Source organism: Plecotus auritus (genome assembly GCF_963455305.1).
Source record: "Plecotus auritus genome assembly, chromosome: 8".
In the NCBI taxonomy this organism is placed as follows: domain Eukaryota; kingdom Metazoa; phylum Chordata; class Mammalia; order Chiroptera; family Vespertilionidae; genus Plecotus; species Plecotus auritus.
In genome coordinates, this window is record NC_137782.1 from 2058791 (window position 1) to 2077189 (window position 18399).

The 18399-nt window shown below is 53.9% G+C and overlaps 1 protein-coding gene across 1 annotated transcript in view; it reads left to right on the plus strand.

The window, feature by feature from the left end:
* The window catches only part of TAF4B (TATA-box binding protein associated factor 4b), a 61311-nt gene extending 48922 nt beyond the window's left edge, over positions 1 to 12389 (plus strand). The window contains exon 15 of the mRNA XM_080684199.1: positions 10793 to 12389. Coding sequence (XP_080540325.1) covers positions 10793 to 10960 — 168 coding nt within the window. The 3' untranslated portion in view covers positions 10961 to 12389. The remainder of the gene's footprint in view (positions 1 to 10792) is intronic.
* The last annotated feature ends 6010 nt before the right edge of the window (positions 12390 to 18399 follow it).

An 18399-nucleotide genomic window follows, 5' to 3' on the forward strand; every position in this document is an offset into this window, starting at 1 on the left:
CAGTCTGGCGCCGTCCGCACGCCGGCCCCGTTCCTTGCCACCACCACCCATCGCCTCCCTCTGCGGGGCAACCGGCGGGGTGATGGGGGGGCCCTCCCGCTGGCACCGCCTTGACTGGCCTGTGGGCTGCAGGCAGCTCCTGCGTTGAGCGTCTGCCCCCTGGTGGTCAGTGCACGTCATAGCGACCGGTCATTCTGCCGTTTGGTTGATTTGCATATTATGCTTTTATTATATTTAAAATGTTTATTTTCACAAAAATAATAGGTTTAGTGAAGAAAGTTATCCACATCCTATCACATTTTTACAAAATTCATAGTACAGTAATATTTCTGTTAATCTACTTTTTTACATAATGACATAATGTGTACATCTTACCCATGTCTTCAGATGTTATACACGTTTCTTTGGCGTATTATAATTTATCCATCTCCATATGTTTTCATTTCCAGTATAATGTGTGGCGGCAGCTTCGTGGCAGTGAGGAGATGAGATAGTTGTTACAGGGCTGAGTAATGCTTGGGAACAAGCCATCAGAAGGCTGCGTGCTTTTCTCCAAATTTATTTGGCTTAAAGCTCAGGATGACAGAGGGTCTTAATGTAAATGCTCTGAAGCCCATAATACGGCTCCTTTTCACTGTTTGTTCCGTGTATTGCTGGGCTCTGGACACCTGATTGTACAGACAGGGATGGACACCAACCAAGTGCCAAACACTGAAATATTCAGGGGCAACAGTTCTTGCCTCCTGGCGAGTGAGGAAGTTCAGGGTATTCGCCCTCACTGGACGCCTGTGATGGTAGTCAGTACCGCGCACTGCTGACCACTGGGGAGGTATTCGCCCTCACTGGACGCCTGTGATGGTAGTCAGTACCGCGCACTGCTCACCACTGGGGAGGTATTCGCCCTCACTGGATGCCTGTGATGGTAGTCAGTACCGCGCACTGCTGACCACTGGGGAGGTATTCGCCCTCACTGGACGCCTGTGATGGTAGTCAGTACCGCGCACTGCTGACCACTGGGAGCCGCGCCGCATCTCGATGTGGTACGTATGTGTGTGTGTGTGTGTGTGTGTGTGTGTGTGTGTGTGTGTGGCACTGGGGAGGTATTCGCCCTCACTGGATGCCTGTGATGGTGGTCAGTACCGCGCACTGCTGACCACTGGGGAGCTGCACCGCATCTCGATGTGGTACGTGTGTGTGTGGCACTGGGGAAAGGTGCTGCCTGAGTTGATCTTAAAGAGCTCAGGTGATGTGGTCCAAGGGTGGGACGGGGACTGGAGGAGGCTGCGGGAGAGGGCTGCCGTGGGGAGAAAGCGGAGGCTGTCCTGTGGCATGGTCACAGTCTGAGACGGAGAAAGGAATGAGAGGTGAGACGGCGGGGAGCGTTGGTCTGCTCGTGGAGGCTGTGCATGTCACGCTTGGATGCTTGGACCTGGTCCTGTAGGAGATTTTTGCCATTGGGGTGTTTGAAGCAGGAAAACAGTATGATCGGATTATTTATTATTTTAGAAACATTCTCATTGCCGTGTAATATTCATACTGGTCCTAGGGAGGTCTCTGACCTTTAAGTAAGAAAGGAAAGGAGGAGGGGGAATATGACTTGGAACGTGGTGAATGTGTGGGACATTGCGTTGGAGACTCACTAGGAAATTGAAAACGAGCTCTGGAATTTAAGAAGGCATTCTTTTGGGTAAAGGTGGGGTCATTAACATAGGACCACCAGTATTATCTTTATTGCTCTCTTAATTACACAGCTGGTTAGAACTCAGAGCCCGTGGCTGCATGCCGTCACATCAGTCTAGTTTGACAGTTTACTTTTATAAAAGACTTAGAAGTGAAAAGATTCTCCGAATTAACATGCAGGGGCGTCAGTATTCTGAAATAACTCAGAATAAAATGAAGGTAATCAAGGCGAACCTGTTGCTTAAAAGCCCTGCTTGTTGGCCAGCAGAGGGCAGTCAGCCCCGGCTCTGTCTCCCTCCGCGCTGTCCTCCCGGCCTGGAAGCTCGGTCTTTGGAATGTAGGTCTCGTGTTCCTGTCACACAGGCCAAGCAGCCAGGGCGCTGTTGAGTGACCCTGCTTCCGAGGCTTAGAAGAGGCTCGATTGTTCTTTTGAAGCCATTTCTTCACTTCCCCCCCTGCTCCCAGGCCTAGTTCTTGCTTTCTTTCCCCCGAAAGGCTAAGACTAGAGTTGTCCCCCGAGGTAACACGGGCTTAGAGTGAAGTCGGGCAGGCGGTCTGAGGAGAGTGGAGCAGCTTTCCCGCCCTCTGTTACACATCATCTTTTGTGCCTGGTTATCGGCTAGGATTCCGGAACGCCGTCTGTTTCCTTAGTCCTGCCATTCGGGGCAGGATGGGTTAGGTGGCCCTTAGCATCCAGAGACCCTGGTGATAAGCGGGGTGGGTTCTGTCGAGCCGAGGGCTGCTCGCTGCGCTGGAGGAGCTTAGGGAAAACGCCCCGTCCCAGGGTGTGCCCTTCCCTTGCTGCCCCGTGTGTGAAATGCCCGTTAGTCTGTGTTTAGCTTTAGGCATTCAGAGCTCCACTACATTTAAAGGTTTCACTGGGACGGACAAGGGGGGTGTGGGGTGGATGGGGCGGGGTGTGGGGAGGACGAGGCGGGTGTGGGGCGGATGAGCTCTAAGGTAGCCAGGACTTGAGAGAATAGGGTGGCAGGAACGGTCAGTTAGTTAACTGGGGGATGGAAGGAAGGCCTGGATGGAGGGTGGCACGCGTCTCTGTCCGCCTGCCTGCTTCCCAACCGACTGATGAATGAATTTCTTGAAGAGAGGGCCGCTATTACAGAGCGTGCGCTCCTGCCAGGCCCTGGTCCCATGGAGCTCTCCGTCCACTTGGGCGCAGTCGCCGTCACTGCCTGCACTTTGCAGGTTAGAAGCGCAGGCACAGAGACGCCCAGTGCTGTGTGAGGCTGCCTGGGCGGGGCGGGGCGGGGCGGGGGGACAGCTAGTGTCCTCCACTCTCGGGCCTCCGGTCTGTCTTCTGCCCCTAACAGAGCTGCTCCACGCCCAGTAGCCCGGGCAGCTTCTGAGATGATGAACACGTGGGCCGCACGCAGCTGAGTTGCCCGGATGGCGGCCTTGGAGATGGGCCCTGGGGCCGCCCGACAGTTCTGCCTCTCAGTAAGGCGGCAGCCGTGTAAGGGCACAGCCGTGTAAGGGCGTAGCCGTGTAAGGGCACAGCCGTGTAAGGGCACAGCCGTGTAAGGGCGTGGCCGTGTAAGGCCGTAGCCGTGTAAGGGCGTAGCCGTGTAAGGGCACAGCCGTGTAAGGCCGTGGCCGTGTAAGGGCGCAGCCGTGTAAGGCCGTAGCCGTGTAAGGGCGCAGCCGTGTAAGGCCGTAGCCGTGTAAGGGCGCAGCCGTGTAAGGCCGTAGCCGTGTAAGGGCGCAGCCGTGTAAGGCCGTAGCCGTGTAAGGGCGCAGCCGTGTAAGGGCGCAGCCGTGTAAGGCCGTAGCCGTGTAAGGGCGCAGCCGTGTAAGGCCGTAGCCGTGTAAGGGCGCAGCCGTGTAAGGGCGCAGCCGTGTAAGGCCGTAGCCGTGTAAGGGCGCAGCCGTGTAAGGCCGTAGCCGTGTAAGGGCGCAGCCGTGTAAGGCCGTAGCCGTGTAAGGGCGTAGCCGTGTAAGGGCGCAGCCGTGTAAGGGCGTAGCCGTGTAAGGGCGCAGCCGTGTAAGGCCGTAGCCGTGTAAGGGCGCAGCCGTGTAAGGCCGTAGCCGTGTAAGGGCGCAGCCGTGTAAGGCCGTAGCCGTGTAAGGGCGCAGCCGTGTAAGGGCGCAGCCGTGTAAGGCCGTAGCCGTGTAAGGGCGCAGCCGTGTAAGGCCGTAGCCGTGTAAGGCCGTAGCCGTGTAAGGGCGCGGGAGAGCAGCAGAAAGGCTCCTAGGGCTGCTCCACAGAGCCCGCTCCAGGAGGCTGCGGGAGGGAGCATTGGATAAGTGCATTTTAAACATTACTTGGTGTCACTCTTAAAACGGCGCTATTTCTTTGAAATTGGTGACTGACAGTTTTTTTTCTTTTGTGAAGCCCGAATTTAATTCTGTTTAAAAATGCTCAGGAGACTTTGAAAGGCCCGGAAGCCCCAAGGCGTCCAGGTTTAACTTAAGATCACCCCGAGGTGGTGTCTGTCCGCTTCTCCTGTGGTGAGGCAGCAGATTGACCTTGGTAATGGGACACCTCGCTGATTCTGGTTGGACGTGGCGAGTTCCTGTGATGGCCAGTATCTGTCCTAGATGGCATCCGGTTATGGACGATGAGAAACGGAATACCGGAGACCATCACGAGGCGTCTGCAGTTCTCCGTGAACATCCCGTCTGCTGATTGTTCGCAGCCAGGCCAGGGACGGTCAGAGTGAGTGAGTGGCAGAGACCATGATGCGTGTCCCTGCAGAGGCTGGTACTACTCACTCAGCTCTTTCCGAAGCAGCCAGCAGACACCCTTCCGGTGAAACACGTGACCGCTGTTTTCTTACTAGAGCAGGAGAGCACCTCAGAAGCTTCGTTATGAAAACGAGGAACTCGGTGTGGTGCTGCGGCCGAACGGTGAAGGCCCACCTCCTTGGCCGGGCCTGCTAGCAGCCGGGGCCCTCGGTTTGCCGTGCTTCCGGGAGGGTCCGTGTGCCCCTGATTGGGGCATCGTTTCTCTTCCTCCTCACTGGGCTCCGCCTTCCCCTGACCCTCTTCATCCGGAGGAGGAGTCCAGGCTCAGGCATATCCTCACGTAGAACGTCGGTTGGGAAAACCTCAGAAATGAATAGCACGTGGGCACAGTCTTTTCTTCTCCTTACAGAGTCTGGTCTCTGAACTGCATCCGTGTTCTGTGGCATGGACAGTGTGGGGAGCCAAGAAACCAGTGCTGAGGAGCTTCGGGACAGGACTCGGGGGTGGAAGAGGATGAAAACTGACGATGAAAGAGCTTTAACTTACCTGTGCACCCCCCCCCCCCCGCACACCCGCACACCCACACCCCCACACCCTCCCCCCCCCCCCGCACACCCCCGCTTCCTGTGGTCAGTGGAGAGGTGGCTGCCGATTCTGCCGTCATTGTGAAAGTGACAAGCTGGACTCTCCCAGACACCAGCCCCGGAATAAAAGGCATGCATTTGTGTCCGGGTTCGAGGAAGGCTGACTTCCTAGGCGGCCGCTGCTTGGGGGAGAGGCTGCTGTCACCTTGGGCCAGTGTGAAGCATGAAAGGCGCTTCTGTTGGGCCGCGTCCCTGGGTGGCTTCATTTGGAACCTTGCCCCGGGCTCTGCCGCATCCTGTCGGCATGACCTGCTTTTCAACCCAGTGCCGGCAGCTGCCATGTGGCTCTGCCCCTGGGCCCGTCAGCCTTGTCACGTGACACGCATGACCTGCGACCCCTTTGTTCCTTACCCGGATCATTAGGTCTTTGTACGTGTTTTCTGCTTAACAATTTTGCTTTGTTTTCTCTTTTTCCCTCGTTACTCCCCCTTTTACTTCCTACCTCACCAAGGTTTTTGTTAAGTGCTGCTTTTATTTGAAGTCTGTCACGTGGATCCAGAAAAGCACCCAGTCCCAGGCTCTGATTTTCCAGAGCCAAACGCGCCAGTGAGAGCATCGCCAGCAGACCTCCCACCCCTCCTGGTCACCGTCCTCTCCCTCGGGCCTCTGTCCTCAGCTCTGCAGCCAGGCCTGTTGTTATCAACAGAGAAATGGGCTCACACGGCGGATATTCCTGTGGCTGCCTCCTCCACCTCCCATTTCTGAGCTGTCCCCCGTGGCGCCCAGCTGTGACTGCTGTGTGGTGGTCCATCTGTGTGGCTCCTCCACCGTCCTCTATTCTACGCCCAACGGGCTTCGGATTGCTTCTGGTTTGGGGCTGTCATGGAATGTGGTGCTCAGCTTCCTCACACGTGTCTTTAGAGGGACACGGGACATGTTCCTGGGTCTTCACGTGGAGGTAGAATTGCCCAGACATAGTGCGGCCCCCTAACCGTTCAGTTGCACAATTCGTGTAAAACACTAAATACCTGATTTGGGGCCAACTCTTGGTAGAAACATTTGTAAATGTATAGAGACTCAGCTTTAGCATAATGTAAACATTTTCTGACGAAGAGAAGTGTCTCTCCTTAGTGTACCGTGCAACTTTAAACAGATAATTCCAATATACAACGGAAGTGCCACTCACTGCCCATGACACCCCTGCCTCACTTTCCTCCTAATGTACGCTCGAATCCAAAGCTGGTGGGCCCATTCTGCAAAATCTCACGGAAATGTTTCCATGGTGGTAATGTGCGGTAGTTGAGATGACACCTGCGTTACACCACCTCCAGGTGGCAGTGTTAGCAGGGAGGAGGGACGGCTGGTGCCTGACGCTGCTCCCGGCCGAAGTCGCCTGCATCTGTACAAATTGCTCAGGACCAAGAGCCTGCAGGAGCGGCAAGCCAGAATGTGCTCCAGGTTTAACCTAAGGCGTGCAGAAACGTGGTTGTGACATCATGTCCCCTCAAACTGAATAGTATCTTTTAAAGAGATTTTATTTGACCATTAGATAGGTGCCCCCCAGGCATTCGGTGACTATGTGTAAATTAAGTTGAAATTAAGTGACTTGCCCTGGCTGGGTTGGCTCACAGGTTAGAGCTTCGCCCCTCAGATGGAAGGGTCTCTGGTTGATTCCGGTTAAGGGCACGGACCTCGGTGTCAGGGTCCGTGTGGGAGGCAACCAGCCGATGTGTTTCTTGCACATTGATGTTTCTCTCTGTGTTTCTTCCACTCTAAAAATCAATGAAAAAATGGCCTCTGGTGAGGATTTAAAAATTAAAAAATTGACTTGTTTGACCATGGTGATTTTGGAGATCATAAGAAGGCCTTTCCTCCCCTCCATTAAAAAGAAATGTAGAGGGAATAGTGATAATGTGATGGTTACAGAAGGATGGTAACAGAGCCAGAAGGCCTGCTTCCTATGTTAGGGAAGCATCTTCTCCTGGTTACGTCTTCGGTGGAGAAAGCAGGTTCCCACCCGATCAAGATGTTTTTGAAACAAAGTGTGGCAGAAAAAGAACTAGAGAATCGAGGATTTTTTCATAAAACTACCCTTTGTCTAGGAATTCTGTATTTTTTATTTTTTCTTCCAATCTTATTTTTTGAATAGTGGTATGTATCTGGTATACATTGCTATTTAGAAAACTGTCTTAATACAGGTGTATTGGGTTTCATTCATTTTTTATTAACTGTATTGGGGTGATATTGGTTAATGAAATTATATGGGTTTCAAGTGTACAACTCTAGGACACATCACCGGTATATTGCACTGTGTGCCACCGCCCAAAGTCAAACCTTCTTCTGTCACCGTGTATTTGACCCGCTTTACCTTCACCACTACTCACTCCCCTCTGATAGCCGCCATGCTGTTGTCTGTGGCTGAGCTTTTTGTTTATTTTTCTCATCTGTTCGTTGGTTGCTTTCAGCTTTATATCCCACATGAGTGACATCATAAGGTTCTTGACTTTTTTTGTCGGACTGAGTTTGCTTAGCACGATATTCTCAAGGTCCATGTTGTCCCAAATGGCAGTGTTTCATCTTTTCTCACGGCTGCATAGTATTCCATAGTATATACTAGGTGTGCCGGTTAACAATGCGGATTTTGTAATCAAAGAAAACACTATAATTTCAAGGGAAACATCAAAAGTGCTTTATTCAAAGTCATGTCCATCGCTAGCTACACATTTCCCCATCTTTCAGGTAATTTGTGGGTACCATCCCACTAGAACTTTTCTTGTTTTGAGGCAAACCATTCAGAGACCCAATTGTCCACTTCTTCGTACCTTTTCGAAGTGCTGCTCAGAAAGTGCGTGTGCCATTGGTCGGAACAAGTGGTAATCTGAAGGAGCAAGGTCTGGTGAATATGGCGGGTGGGCTAATACTTCCCAGGCAAGATCTCTTAACGTGTCTTTAACTGGTTTTGAAGTATGTGATGGTGCATCATCATGAAGCAAAATTACTTTGCCGTGTCTTCTGGCACATTCTGGTTGTTTCACGATCAAAGCGTGGTTCAAATTGATTATTTGTTGTTGGTAGCCATCAGTATTAACAGTTTCACCTGGTTTTAGAAGCTCATAAAACAGCACACCTACCTGATCCCATCAAAAGCACTGTCTTTTTTTCCAAAGCGATTTGGCCTTGCAGTCGATGTTGATGGTTGACCTGGATCAATCCATGATTTTGTGCATTTGGGATTCTCAAAATCAATCCACTTTTCATCGCCAGTCACAATTCGATGCAAAAAAGACTTTCTTTCGTGCCATTGAAGCAACATTTTACTGATGACTTTTGGGTTTTCCACTTGTCTTTCGTTCAGTTGATGTGGCACCCATTTTCCTGCCTTTAAAATCTTTCCCATTGCTTGTAAACGATCGGAAATAGTTTGCTGAGCAACGTTTAGTCTTTCTGCAAGTTGTTTTTGAGTTTGACACGCATCTTCATCCAATAATGCTTGTCATTGTTGGTCTTCAAACTTTTTCGGTTGACCTGGACATCTTTGTCTTTCACATTGAAATAATCACTTTTAACGCGTTTAAACCAGCGTTCACAAGTATTTGGAGATGGAGCATGTTCACCATAAGCTTCCCGACGTATTCAGCAGCACTTTTCTTCAAAATAATGAATTAAAACTTCCCAAAAATGCTCTTTTTGGCACGAAATTTGACATTTTTAAGTGTAAAAATATCTATGATGTTAACGCCTTCAGCGAATTTGACATATGAAGTTTTGACACTTGTCATTACAACAAAATAGCATACATATCCAATCGCATATATATCAACATAGATGTAACTCCAAAAATCCGCATTATTAACCGGTACACCTAGTATGTATCATGTCTTCTTTATCCACTCATCTATTGAGGGGAGTTAGAACTCACATTGGTTCTGTTTTAAACCACTAGATCCAATTCAGGAAGTGTTGCTATTAATCTATCTTTGTCTGTGTCCTCTACTAAGTCCTAGATGTCCTAGAGATGATAGTCCCTGTCCTCAGAGAGCTTGTGGTCTGGCCATGGGCTGGTGATGGCAGCAAATGCTGTGCTATACTGTGTGAGGCAATTGCCACAGTGAGAATTCCCTGCAGGAAGAGGGGGGCGTAGACCACTTGAAATGGTTCTTGGAAGATGAGTAGATTGGCCCCGAGTGGCCTTTGGCTGATCTCTGCCTTCGGCTGGAGTCAAGGTGCTCTGTAAAGGAGTGATGGGAAATGAGGCGGGGAGGGGTGGCCATTGGTGAGTTTGTACCTGATGTGATGGGCAATATAGCAGTGACTGAGAGCACACCATTTATGTACTTACTTTTTAATCCTTACCCGAGGATGTGTTTTTACTGATTTTAGAAAGAGAGGAAATGGGGGGAGGGGTCGAGAAAGAGAAACATCCATGTGAGAAAGAAACATCAATCAGTTGCCTGGCTGGGAATCGAACCTAATACTTTTGATATGGGACGATGCTCCAGTCAAGCCTCCCTGTAGATCAAATTAGAAATTGAGTCCCACAATGTTGCTGTGTGGCCTTAACCTGCCTAAGCTTAGTCTCCTCAATTGATAAATGGGACGTTACCATATAACGTGCTTCAGTTCTGTGTGAAAGACAGTAGATCATGTGTGCAGAGCGCTTAGCAAATGCTCCAGTAGCTGCTCAGGACAGGGGGCCATGGAAGCTGACTTGTTTTGACCCTAGTGTTTTGGAGACCATAAAGTGGGACTTCCCTCCCTCCATCAAAACAAAACAAACAGCCCTGACCGGTGTGGCTCAGTGGATAGAGCGTCGGCCTGCGGACTGAAGGGTCCCGGGTTCGATTCCGGTCAAGGGCATGTACCTTGGTTGCGGGCACATCCCCAGTAGGAGGTGTGCAGGAGGCAGCTGATCGATGTTTCTCTCTCATCGATGTTTCTAACTATCCCTCTCCCTTCCTCTCTGTAAAAAATCAATAAAATATATCTTAAAAAAACAAACAAAAATGTGGAGGGAATGATTAGAGGTTGTGGCTCTAAAAGAGTAGTGACGGAACCAGAAGGTGTTTGGAACAGAGAGTGGTGGGATCTGAACCGCTTACGCCTTTCCCTCTTATTTCTATAACTAGAGGCCCGGTGCATGAAATGTGTGCACTGGGGGGGGGGGCAGGGGTCCCTCAGCCCATCTTGTGCCCTCTCACCGTCTGGGACCCCTTGCTCCTTGCTCCCCACCTGCTTGCTGCTCCTTAGCGCTGCCACAGAGGCGGGAGAGGCTGCCGTCACCGCCGCTGCGCTCACCAGCCATGAGCCGGCTTCTGGCTGAGCAGCGCCCCCTGTGGGAGCGCACTGACCACCGGGGGCAGCTCCTGTGTTGAGCGTCTGCCCCTGTGGTCAGTGCACATCAGCGACAGTCGTTCTGGTGGATCGGCCGTACGGTCGCTTTTATCATACGGATGACATGCGGGAGACTGCCCACATTCAAAGTGTGTGCTCTGACAGCGCTCACATGCACACGCACTTGTGGAATCACCACACTCAAAACTGTTGGCCGTCCCCGTTATTCCCGAAGGGCGTGTCCAAGCCCTTCCAAGAGGACAGTCTGGGCAGCCAAGAAAGAAGGGCGTGGAGCGGAGCGGGAGCAGAGAAGTCGGTAGGAGGCTGCGTGGCCCGCGGAGCCGAGGATGCCGGCCCTGAGCTGGGTGAGCCACTGCCGGGCCCTCACGCCGGCGCGTCCTGCAGGCAGGGCCTCACGGCATCGCTGTGTCGTCTCCGGCACTGACCGGTGGCTGAGGCTTATTTTAACGTGTTTCTCCCTTTCCTCTGTCCAGGGCTTAAAAGACAACCTTCTGGTTTCCGGGACCTGCAGCCTGACAGGCAGCAGGCCGCTGCCTCGCCCGCGGGCCACGCGGGTCTGCCTGCGGGACCTGGTGTTCTGCATGGAGCAGGAGCGGGACATGAAGCACTCACGCACGCTCTACCTCGCGCTTCTGAAGTGACCGGCCTTCTGCCTGCTGTCCCTCCGGCCGAGGCTCGGAGGCTCCGCCTGGAGCTGCCCTGCGGGGGCTCAGCCCCGGGGCCTTGTTTACAGTCACGAACTTCCGTTACGTCTTACGAGCACGTTGGGGGTGGACTCGGCTTTCCTCCTGGGAACCGTCATGACTAGGTCACGCAGACGCAGGCATGTCCTGTGCAGGACAGCGGGGAGCCCTGCCTGCCACGGCTTTGCTTGCCACACTGCTAGCCGGGCGGGCTCCCCCAGCACCCCTAGCACCGGGCTGGGTGCCGGGAGGGGCCACCTCCTGGCACTGAAGGGTCAGGCCTGTGGCCACTGGTCGCCGAGTCCCGTGTCAGACGGCGACCGATGGGACCGTGTGCCTGAGGTGCTGTCCGCTGTTCATGCACCACGCGCTGCGGCTGCCGCCACGCGAGGCCCAGCTTGCGGGGCAATCTGACAGGTGTAGCTGCTGACATACCTCACTGCAGGTGGAGAGGCGGAGCGCACCCGGACTGACGGCCCACACCACACTGAGCGGGCCCACACCACACTGAGCGGGGAAAGGAAGACGGAGCGTAAGCCGGCAGCGGCCGCCTGTGCCCGCGGCGGGGCGGGGCAGGGCGGGGCAGGGGGGAATCGGGCCCAGAGCTAAGGGCCATGTTTTGTTGATGGAAAACAGCCAGCCCGAGCAAAGGGAATGTTTGCAGCGTTTCCAAACTGCAGTCTCCAAAACGAAGTTCTTCGTTCTGTGTTCGCTTTAACCTCAAGGACAGTTTTGTAAACTCTTTTAGTTGCCCTATGTTTTAAGCACCTTGTTGCATTAAAAAAATCCTGGTTGGTGATGAAAAGGTTTTAATAGGGACTCTGTTGGGGGTTCTGGACTCAGAGGCAGGGTTAGCAGCTCTGGGCTCGGCTCCATGTGTATCTGAGAAGCGTGTTCCATAGCCTCGCCCAGGAGGAGGCTGATGCTCGCTAAAGCAGACCCTGCTTTGTTTTGCTGTTTTGTTTTAAATGCCACCCGTGTGGCTGGTGACAAATGGTGGCTGTAGTTGGTCACAGGAGGAGAATACATCCTCCAAGAAAGGTTCACTAAAGTGGCAAGCGCTGCCTCTTACCCAGAGAATTCCCGGGGAGAGCCCTCGAGCGGGGGCGGGCCTCCTCCTTCCATGGGCTGTCGCGGCCCGCTGTGCTCCAGCGAGTCTTCCAGTGGCCCGTCTTCCGTTCCAGAAGTTTCTGTGTAAATGTTATAAATTATGTGTATGTCAAGAGTACTTTACGAAGAGATCTATACCTAAAGTTGTTTTTGTATATTTAAATGCTTAACTTTATTTTTTGTAAAGTGCAGCATATTCTCATATTTGTGTATAATCTTATTGATCAGATGTTTGAAATTATTTCAAATACTTCATTAAAATACTTATTTTATTAGAAGAATAACTCTGTTTAGTCTCTCCCTTGAAAACCAGTATCTTCACCCTGGCCAGCGTGCTCAGTGGGTGAGCATCACCCCATGAACAGGAGGTCACAGTTAATTCCCGTTCAGGGCACAGGCCTGGGTGGTGGACTCGATCCCCAGGAGGGGGCGTGCAGGTGGCCGGTCAGTGATCCTGATCATTGATGTTTCTCTCTCCCCCTCTTGCTCTCTGAAATCAATAAAAATATGTCTGAAAACCCAGTTTATTCAGTGGTCAGCCTGGAGCTGGGGCTGCCGGCTGGTCCTTGTCTGATAACACGGGCCAGCTTTGGTCCAGATCCCTGCAGACTCAAGTTTGACTGCAGGGACCTGGATCGGCCCTGCCGAAGGGAGGCGTGAGGGGGCCCTGCGATCAGGGAGGGAGGGGCTGTGCCCTGACTGCGGCCCTGGACCGTCCTCTCCGAGGGACCTCACGCCCCAGGTCCACGCTGTGTCCTGAGCATGGCCCCTGCCCAGGGAGGACCCTGCTCAGCTGATGTCTGGTCACCTCGGGGCCCCTCTCTGGCTCCGTACGGCTCCTGTGCCCATTCTTGTCAGGGCCCTGGGAGGCGGGCAGAGGGGACATCACTTCCCTTCGTCTCTCAGCTGTGGAGCTGAGGCTTCGGAACGCAGGTCACTAGCCTGATGGTGGCTCACTGGCTGGAGGGCTGTCCTGTGCACCGGAAGGTGGCGGGCTGTGTTCTGGGTCAGGACACATATCCGGGTCGTGGGTTCAATCCCTGTTGGGCGTATATAGGAGGCAACTGATCGTAGTTTCTCTCTCTCTTCCCCTCTCCCCCCACTTCCTCTCTCAAAAAAAAAAAAAAAAACAAGGAAAGAAAGTTTTCAAGAGAAGAAAATATATATATTAAGAAAGAATGCGAGGTATTAACTAGCCCACGGTTTTTAAGCCAGCGAGCGAAGGGGCTGGGCCGCTCCGGCCCTTAGGCCAGGCTGTTCCCACCAGCCCTGCTCCGCGCTGCAGACCTGGGAGCAGTGTGAAAGGTGCCCCAGGCCCCAGGGACGCGGGAGCATCAGTCCCCTCCGCTGGGTTTGGAGACGCGTCTTGGGCAGCTTTGCTTTGAATTCATGCCCCAGGCTGAGGCCGGACTGAAAAGCTGTGAGGGACAGCAGTCCTCAGTGTACGCACAGGTTTTCCTAATGACCCGCTCCCCTCCCTTTCCTGACCACACGGAGTGAGCAGCCAGAGGTCAGGGAGGAGTGGTCAGAGGTCAGGGAGGAGTGGTCAGAGGTCAGGGAGGAGCGGTCAGAGGTCAGGGAGGAGCGGTCAGAGGTCAGGGAGGAGCGGTCAGAGGTCAGGGAGGAGTGGTCAGAGGTCAGGGAGGAGTGGTCAGAGGTCAGGGAGGAGCGGTCAGAGGTCAGGGAGGAGCGGTCAGAGGTCAGGGAGGAGCGGTCAGAGGTCAGGGAGGAGCGGTCAGAGGTCAGGGAGAAATGGTCAGAGGTCAGGGAGGAGCAGTCAGGTCAGGGAGGAATGGTCAGAGGTCAGGGAGGAGCGGTCAGAGGTCAGGGAGGAGTGGTCAGAGGTCAGGGAGGAGCGGTCAGAGGTCAGGGAGGAGCGGTCAGAGGTCAGGGAGGAGCGGTCAGAGGTCAGGGAGGAGTGGTCAGAGGTCAGGGAGGAGTGGTCAGAGGTCAGGGAGGAGCGGTCAGAGGTCAGGGAGGAAGGGAGAGGCTGGGAGAGAGAACCATCACTGATGAGAGAGGATCATTGATGGACTGCCTCCTGCACTCTATACGGGGGATGCTTTGCCGTGTGGCCGACAGCCTGCCCATGGCCACGGGTCCCACCCTTGCCCTCCACCTGTCTGCACCTGAGGGTAAAGTCACTCATTGCCAATCCCAGGGCTGGTCGAAGATCAGTACGACGGTGGGAGAGAACGGATCACCTTTCTCATGGAAGTAACCGTTTTCATTCATTTCCCATTAGAGCCGCCTTGTGCTGCTCGCCATCCGGCACTGGCCCAGCGCGCCTGCGTCCGGCGGTGCCTGCGTCGGAGTCAGGAGACACCGGTGGGAGCAGCAGGGAGCCACCGGCCAGGCCTGGGGAACCGGCTTAGGGGACGGTCTCCCATCGATCGCCGGCTGCTTACAACACGCTCCAAACCTCGTGCTTCCCCCGAGTCCTCTACGGCGGGAAGTCCGCGTTCACAGAGCAGGTGCGTGCGGGGCGTCGGTCGGTCGCACAGATCCTCAGTCTGAGCCCGTCTCTCCGTGGGTGACCTGAGGGCTCCACCTGGCTGGTGCTCTTGGCTGAGGGGCGCCTTTGGGACCCGGGGTCTCGGGTGGGGACGGGCTAGGGCAGTGTCTTGTGTCTGCACGTGTGCGTCCCCGTGCTTTCCATGCAGGTACTTTACTTCTAAACGCTTCTCCGTCCCCGACCTCCGCCCCGTCCTCTCGGGAGCTCAAGCCTGTTCTCCGGAAAGGCCTCTCCGCCCACCTTCCCACCGGGCCTGACCTCTGACACCCCGTGCCCTCCATACTGGAGTCTGTGACAACCCCGAGTCATCTGAGAACAGGGGCAGTGGCTTCTTATTTTTTATTTATTTTATTTTATTTTTTAAATATATATTTTATTGATTTTTTACAGAGAGGAATAGAGAGGGATAGAGAGTTAGAAACATTGATGAGAGAGAAACATCCATCAGCTGCCTCCTGCACACCCCCTACTGGGGATGTGCCCGCAACCAAGGTACGTGCCCTTGACCGCAATCGAACCTGGGACCCTTCAGTCCGCAGGCCGACCCTCTGTCCACTGAGCCACACCGGTTAGGGCGGCTTCTTATTTTAAAAAAATATATATATTTTTATTGATTTCAGAGAGGAAGGGAGAGGGAGAGAGAGAGAGAAACATCCATGATGAGAGAGAATCGTTGATCGACTGCCTCCTGCCTGCATGACCCCCGCTGGGGATCGAGCCCGCAACCCGGCACATACCCTTGACTGGAATTGAACCCCGTTGAGGCCCCTTTGCCTGCCCTACAGACGCCGGCTTCCTCCTGGCCTCCACTCCCTTTCTCTAACCCCCTCCCCCCACCCCACCCTCCGCTTCTGGGAGCCTGAGGTAGAAGCTGTGGAGTCACCCTTGACTCCTTTCCTTCACCGCCCGTGTCTGATGGCCGTCCAGCCCTGCGGTTTCTACCTGGGAATTTCCCCTGGGTTTGCCCCTCCTCCCCCTCCCAGCAGCTGCAGTCATCTCCGATTTCTCTCTCCTCTTCCGACTCCATTCTGCCACAAAAACGGGGTTCCTGACCCTCGCGGATGGTGGGAGGTGGGGACGGATGGATGTGCCCCCCCCGCCCCCCCCCCCCGCAATGGCTTGTGGGGATGTGTGAGCCCCGGCAGCTTTTCCTCGGACCGCAGTGCCCTCGCCATTTCTCGGCGAGTTCCGTCTTTTATGCCAAAGGGTGACTTAATGGAGCAGCCCCTTGGCCTTTGGGAAGTGTGTCTGCTGGGGCTGGACTTCGAGGGTTATGGCTCCTGAAGCAACTCCAAGGTCGAGCTCCCGTTGACCTGAGGGTCCTACTACGTGCGGTGGCCAGTCAGACGGTGTTCCGTGGGGGTTCAGAGTGCTCAGCCAGAGGCTGGCCAAATGCAGCCCGTGGCCCTTGACCGGCCCCAGGGCGAGCCAACAGGACGGCTCTAAACAAAGTCCTTGGGACAGTGGGGCAACCGGAACATGGACACCGTGTGAGTGTGAGTGTGAGTGTGAGTGAGTGTGTGAGAGAGTGCCAGAGATGGATTTCTTGGACCTCCTGCAGAAGTGTGGTCCGTCTTCTTAGGCAACTTCATGCTGAAGTGCACAGGGTGCGTTGTCATGAGGGCTGCCATTCACAAATGGTTCAGCAGAAACACACACAGCACAAATGTGGGGAACTGTTCGCCGCCGCTGGGCCAAGGCGAAGGGCGCCTGGTGGATCCGTGCTGTTATTTCAGCTTCCCTGGAGCAGGGGTCCTCAAACTTTTGATTTTTTTTTTTTATTATTTTTTAAAAAATATATTTTATTGATATTTTACAGAGAGGAAGGGAGAGGGATAGAGAGCTAGAAACATCGATGAGAGAGAAACATCGATCAGCTGCCTCCTGCACACCCCTTACTGGGGATGTGCCCACAACCAAGGCACATGCCCTTGACCGGAATCGAACCCGGGACCCTTCAGTCCGCAGGCCGACGCTCTATCCACTGAGCCAAACCGGTTTCGGCAAACTTTTTAAACAGGGGGCCAGTTCACTGTCCCTCAGACCGTTGCAGGGCCGGACTATAGTTTAAAAAAAAAACTATGAACAAATTCCTATGCTCACTGCGGGCCCGGGACGCGTCAGCTGCTAAGCAGGACAGGCAGCGGCACCCGGTGGGCCGGATCAGTGTCCTCGGCGGGCCGCCTGTGGCCCGCGGGCCGTAGTTTGAGGACGCCTGCCCTGGAAGCTTGAATACGTTCACGTGAACGTCTGCGCAAACGCGGTGAACACGGAAACGAAGGCAGATTTCAAGAAATACTTGGCCTGCATCGTGAACCTGGAAACGAACAGCTCCCGCGGGGAGTGGGCAAGTTGAGGCAAACCCCATTCCCCTTCTCCGCAGCGGACAGCCAGGCAGCTCCGAGGAAGACAAAGGCTATTTTGTGTGGAGGATGAACTCAGTCCTCAGCCTCGTTCAGACCGAGAGGCAGCGGGAAAGATCTGCCTGTGTCAGTGTCTTTCCTCCGCCCCCTCCGGTCGCTCTGATTGACCCTGCGGTCCCTTCCCGGTGGCCTACGCAGGGCGGGCAGCCCCATCTGAAACCCGCGAGCGCTAGGATTCGGGTGTGTGTCCAGGCACGGGGCACCCTTAAACTAGAAGCCATACTTACTTTCGTTTTCCTGGCAAACACTGTTTTACAAGGTACAGAACTGAAGAATCTATTTTCTAAAAAATATTTTAACGTTTAAAGTCAGACAGTGGGTCAAATAAAAAGGTAATTAAAATTACAAATTCAGCCAAAACCGGTTTGGCTCAGTGGAAGAGTGCCAGCCTGCGGACTGAAAGGTCCCGGGTTCGATTCCGGTCAAGGGCATGTAACTTGGTTGGGGGCACATCCCCAGTGGGAGGTGTGCAGGAGGCAGCTGATCGATGTTTCTCTCTCATCGATGTTTCTGACTATCTATCACTCTTCCTTCCTCTCTGTAAAAAATCAATAAAATATATTTAAAAAAAAAATTACAAATTCAGACTCTAGGTTCCGAGAGAGTAACCAATACATACATACACACACACACACACACACACACACGAACACGTGTTGCTGGCCCAGTGTGGGTTGCGAATGTGCCATTTGGAAGGTTACTAACCTTGTTAGAGACCCCTTTAGGGATCCAGGAGAACTGGACATGAGCAGCACTCAACCTGTTTGTCCATCTGGGGTGCCTCTCCGAACCCCGACGAGTCCGTGGGGCCCGGGCGTGGCCATCGGACAGGCCGGGCTCAGCATCGGGGCTCCTTCATTCGTTCGCCGCTCAGCTCACCCCAGGTCCCATTCGTGTCCCCGGCCGGGGCGTCCGCAGGGTGAGCCCGGTCCCTGGCCGTCTCGGAGAACCAGGCTTTGACGTCAGTGCTTTTCCCTGCTGTGATTTGCTTCCCACTGCGTTGGTTTCCGTTCCGACCGTTACGGCTTTTCTGCTGCTGCGGACTTGGGGTTTCCTTGGCTCCTTTCCTAGTTTCCTGCGGTGGGAGCTGGGGTTCCTGCTGGGAGACGGCCATCTCCTCTCGTGTCGGTGTGTGGTGCCCCTGTAGCAGAACCCCCGTGCAGCTCAACAGACTTCCCGGTTGGCCTGTCGATTTCTCCTGTGCCCCAGGGTAGTTTAAAAAAAACGTGTGATTCCGTTTTCCAATCTCTGGGGAGGCTGCAGAGACCTTTTTGTTACCGACTTCGCGTTTAATGCCTTCGCGGTTAGAAAACAGCCTTGTATGACGTAGCTTCTTTCTTTCTTTATGT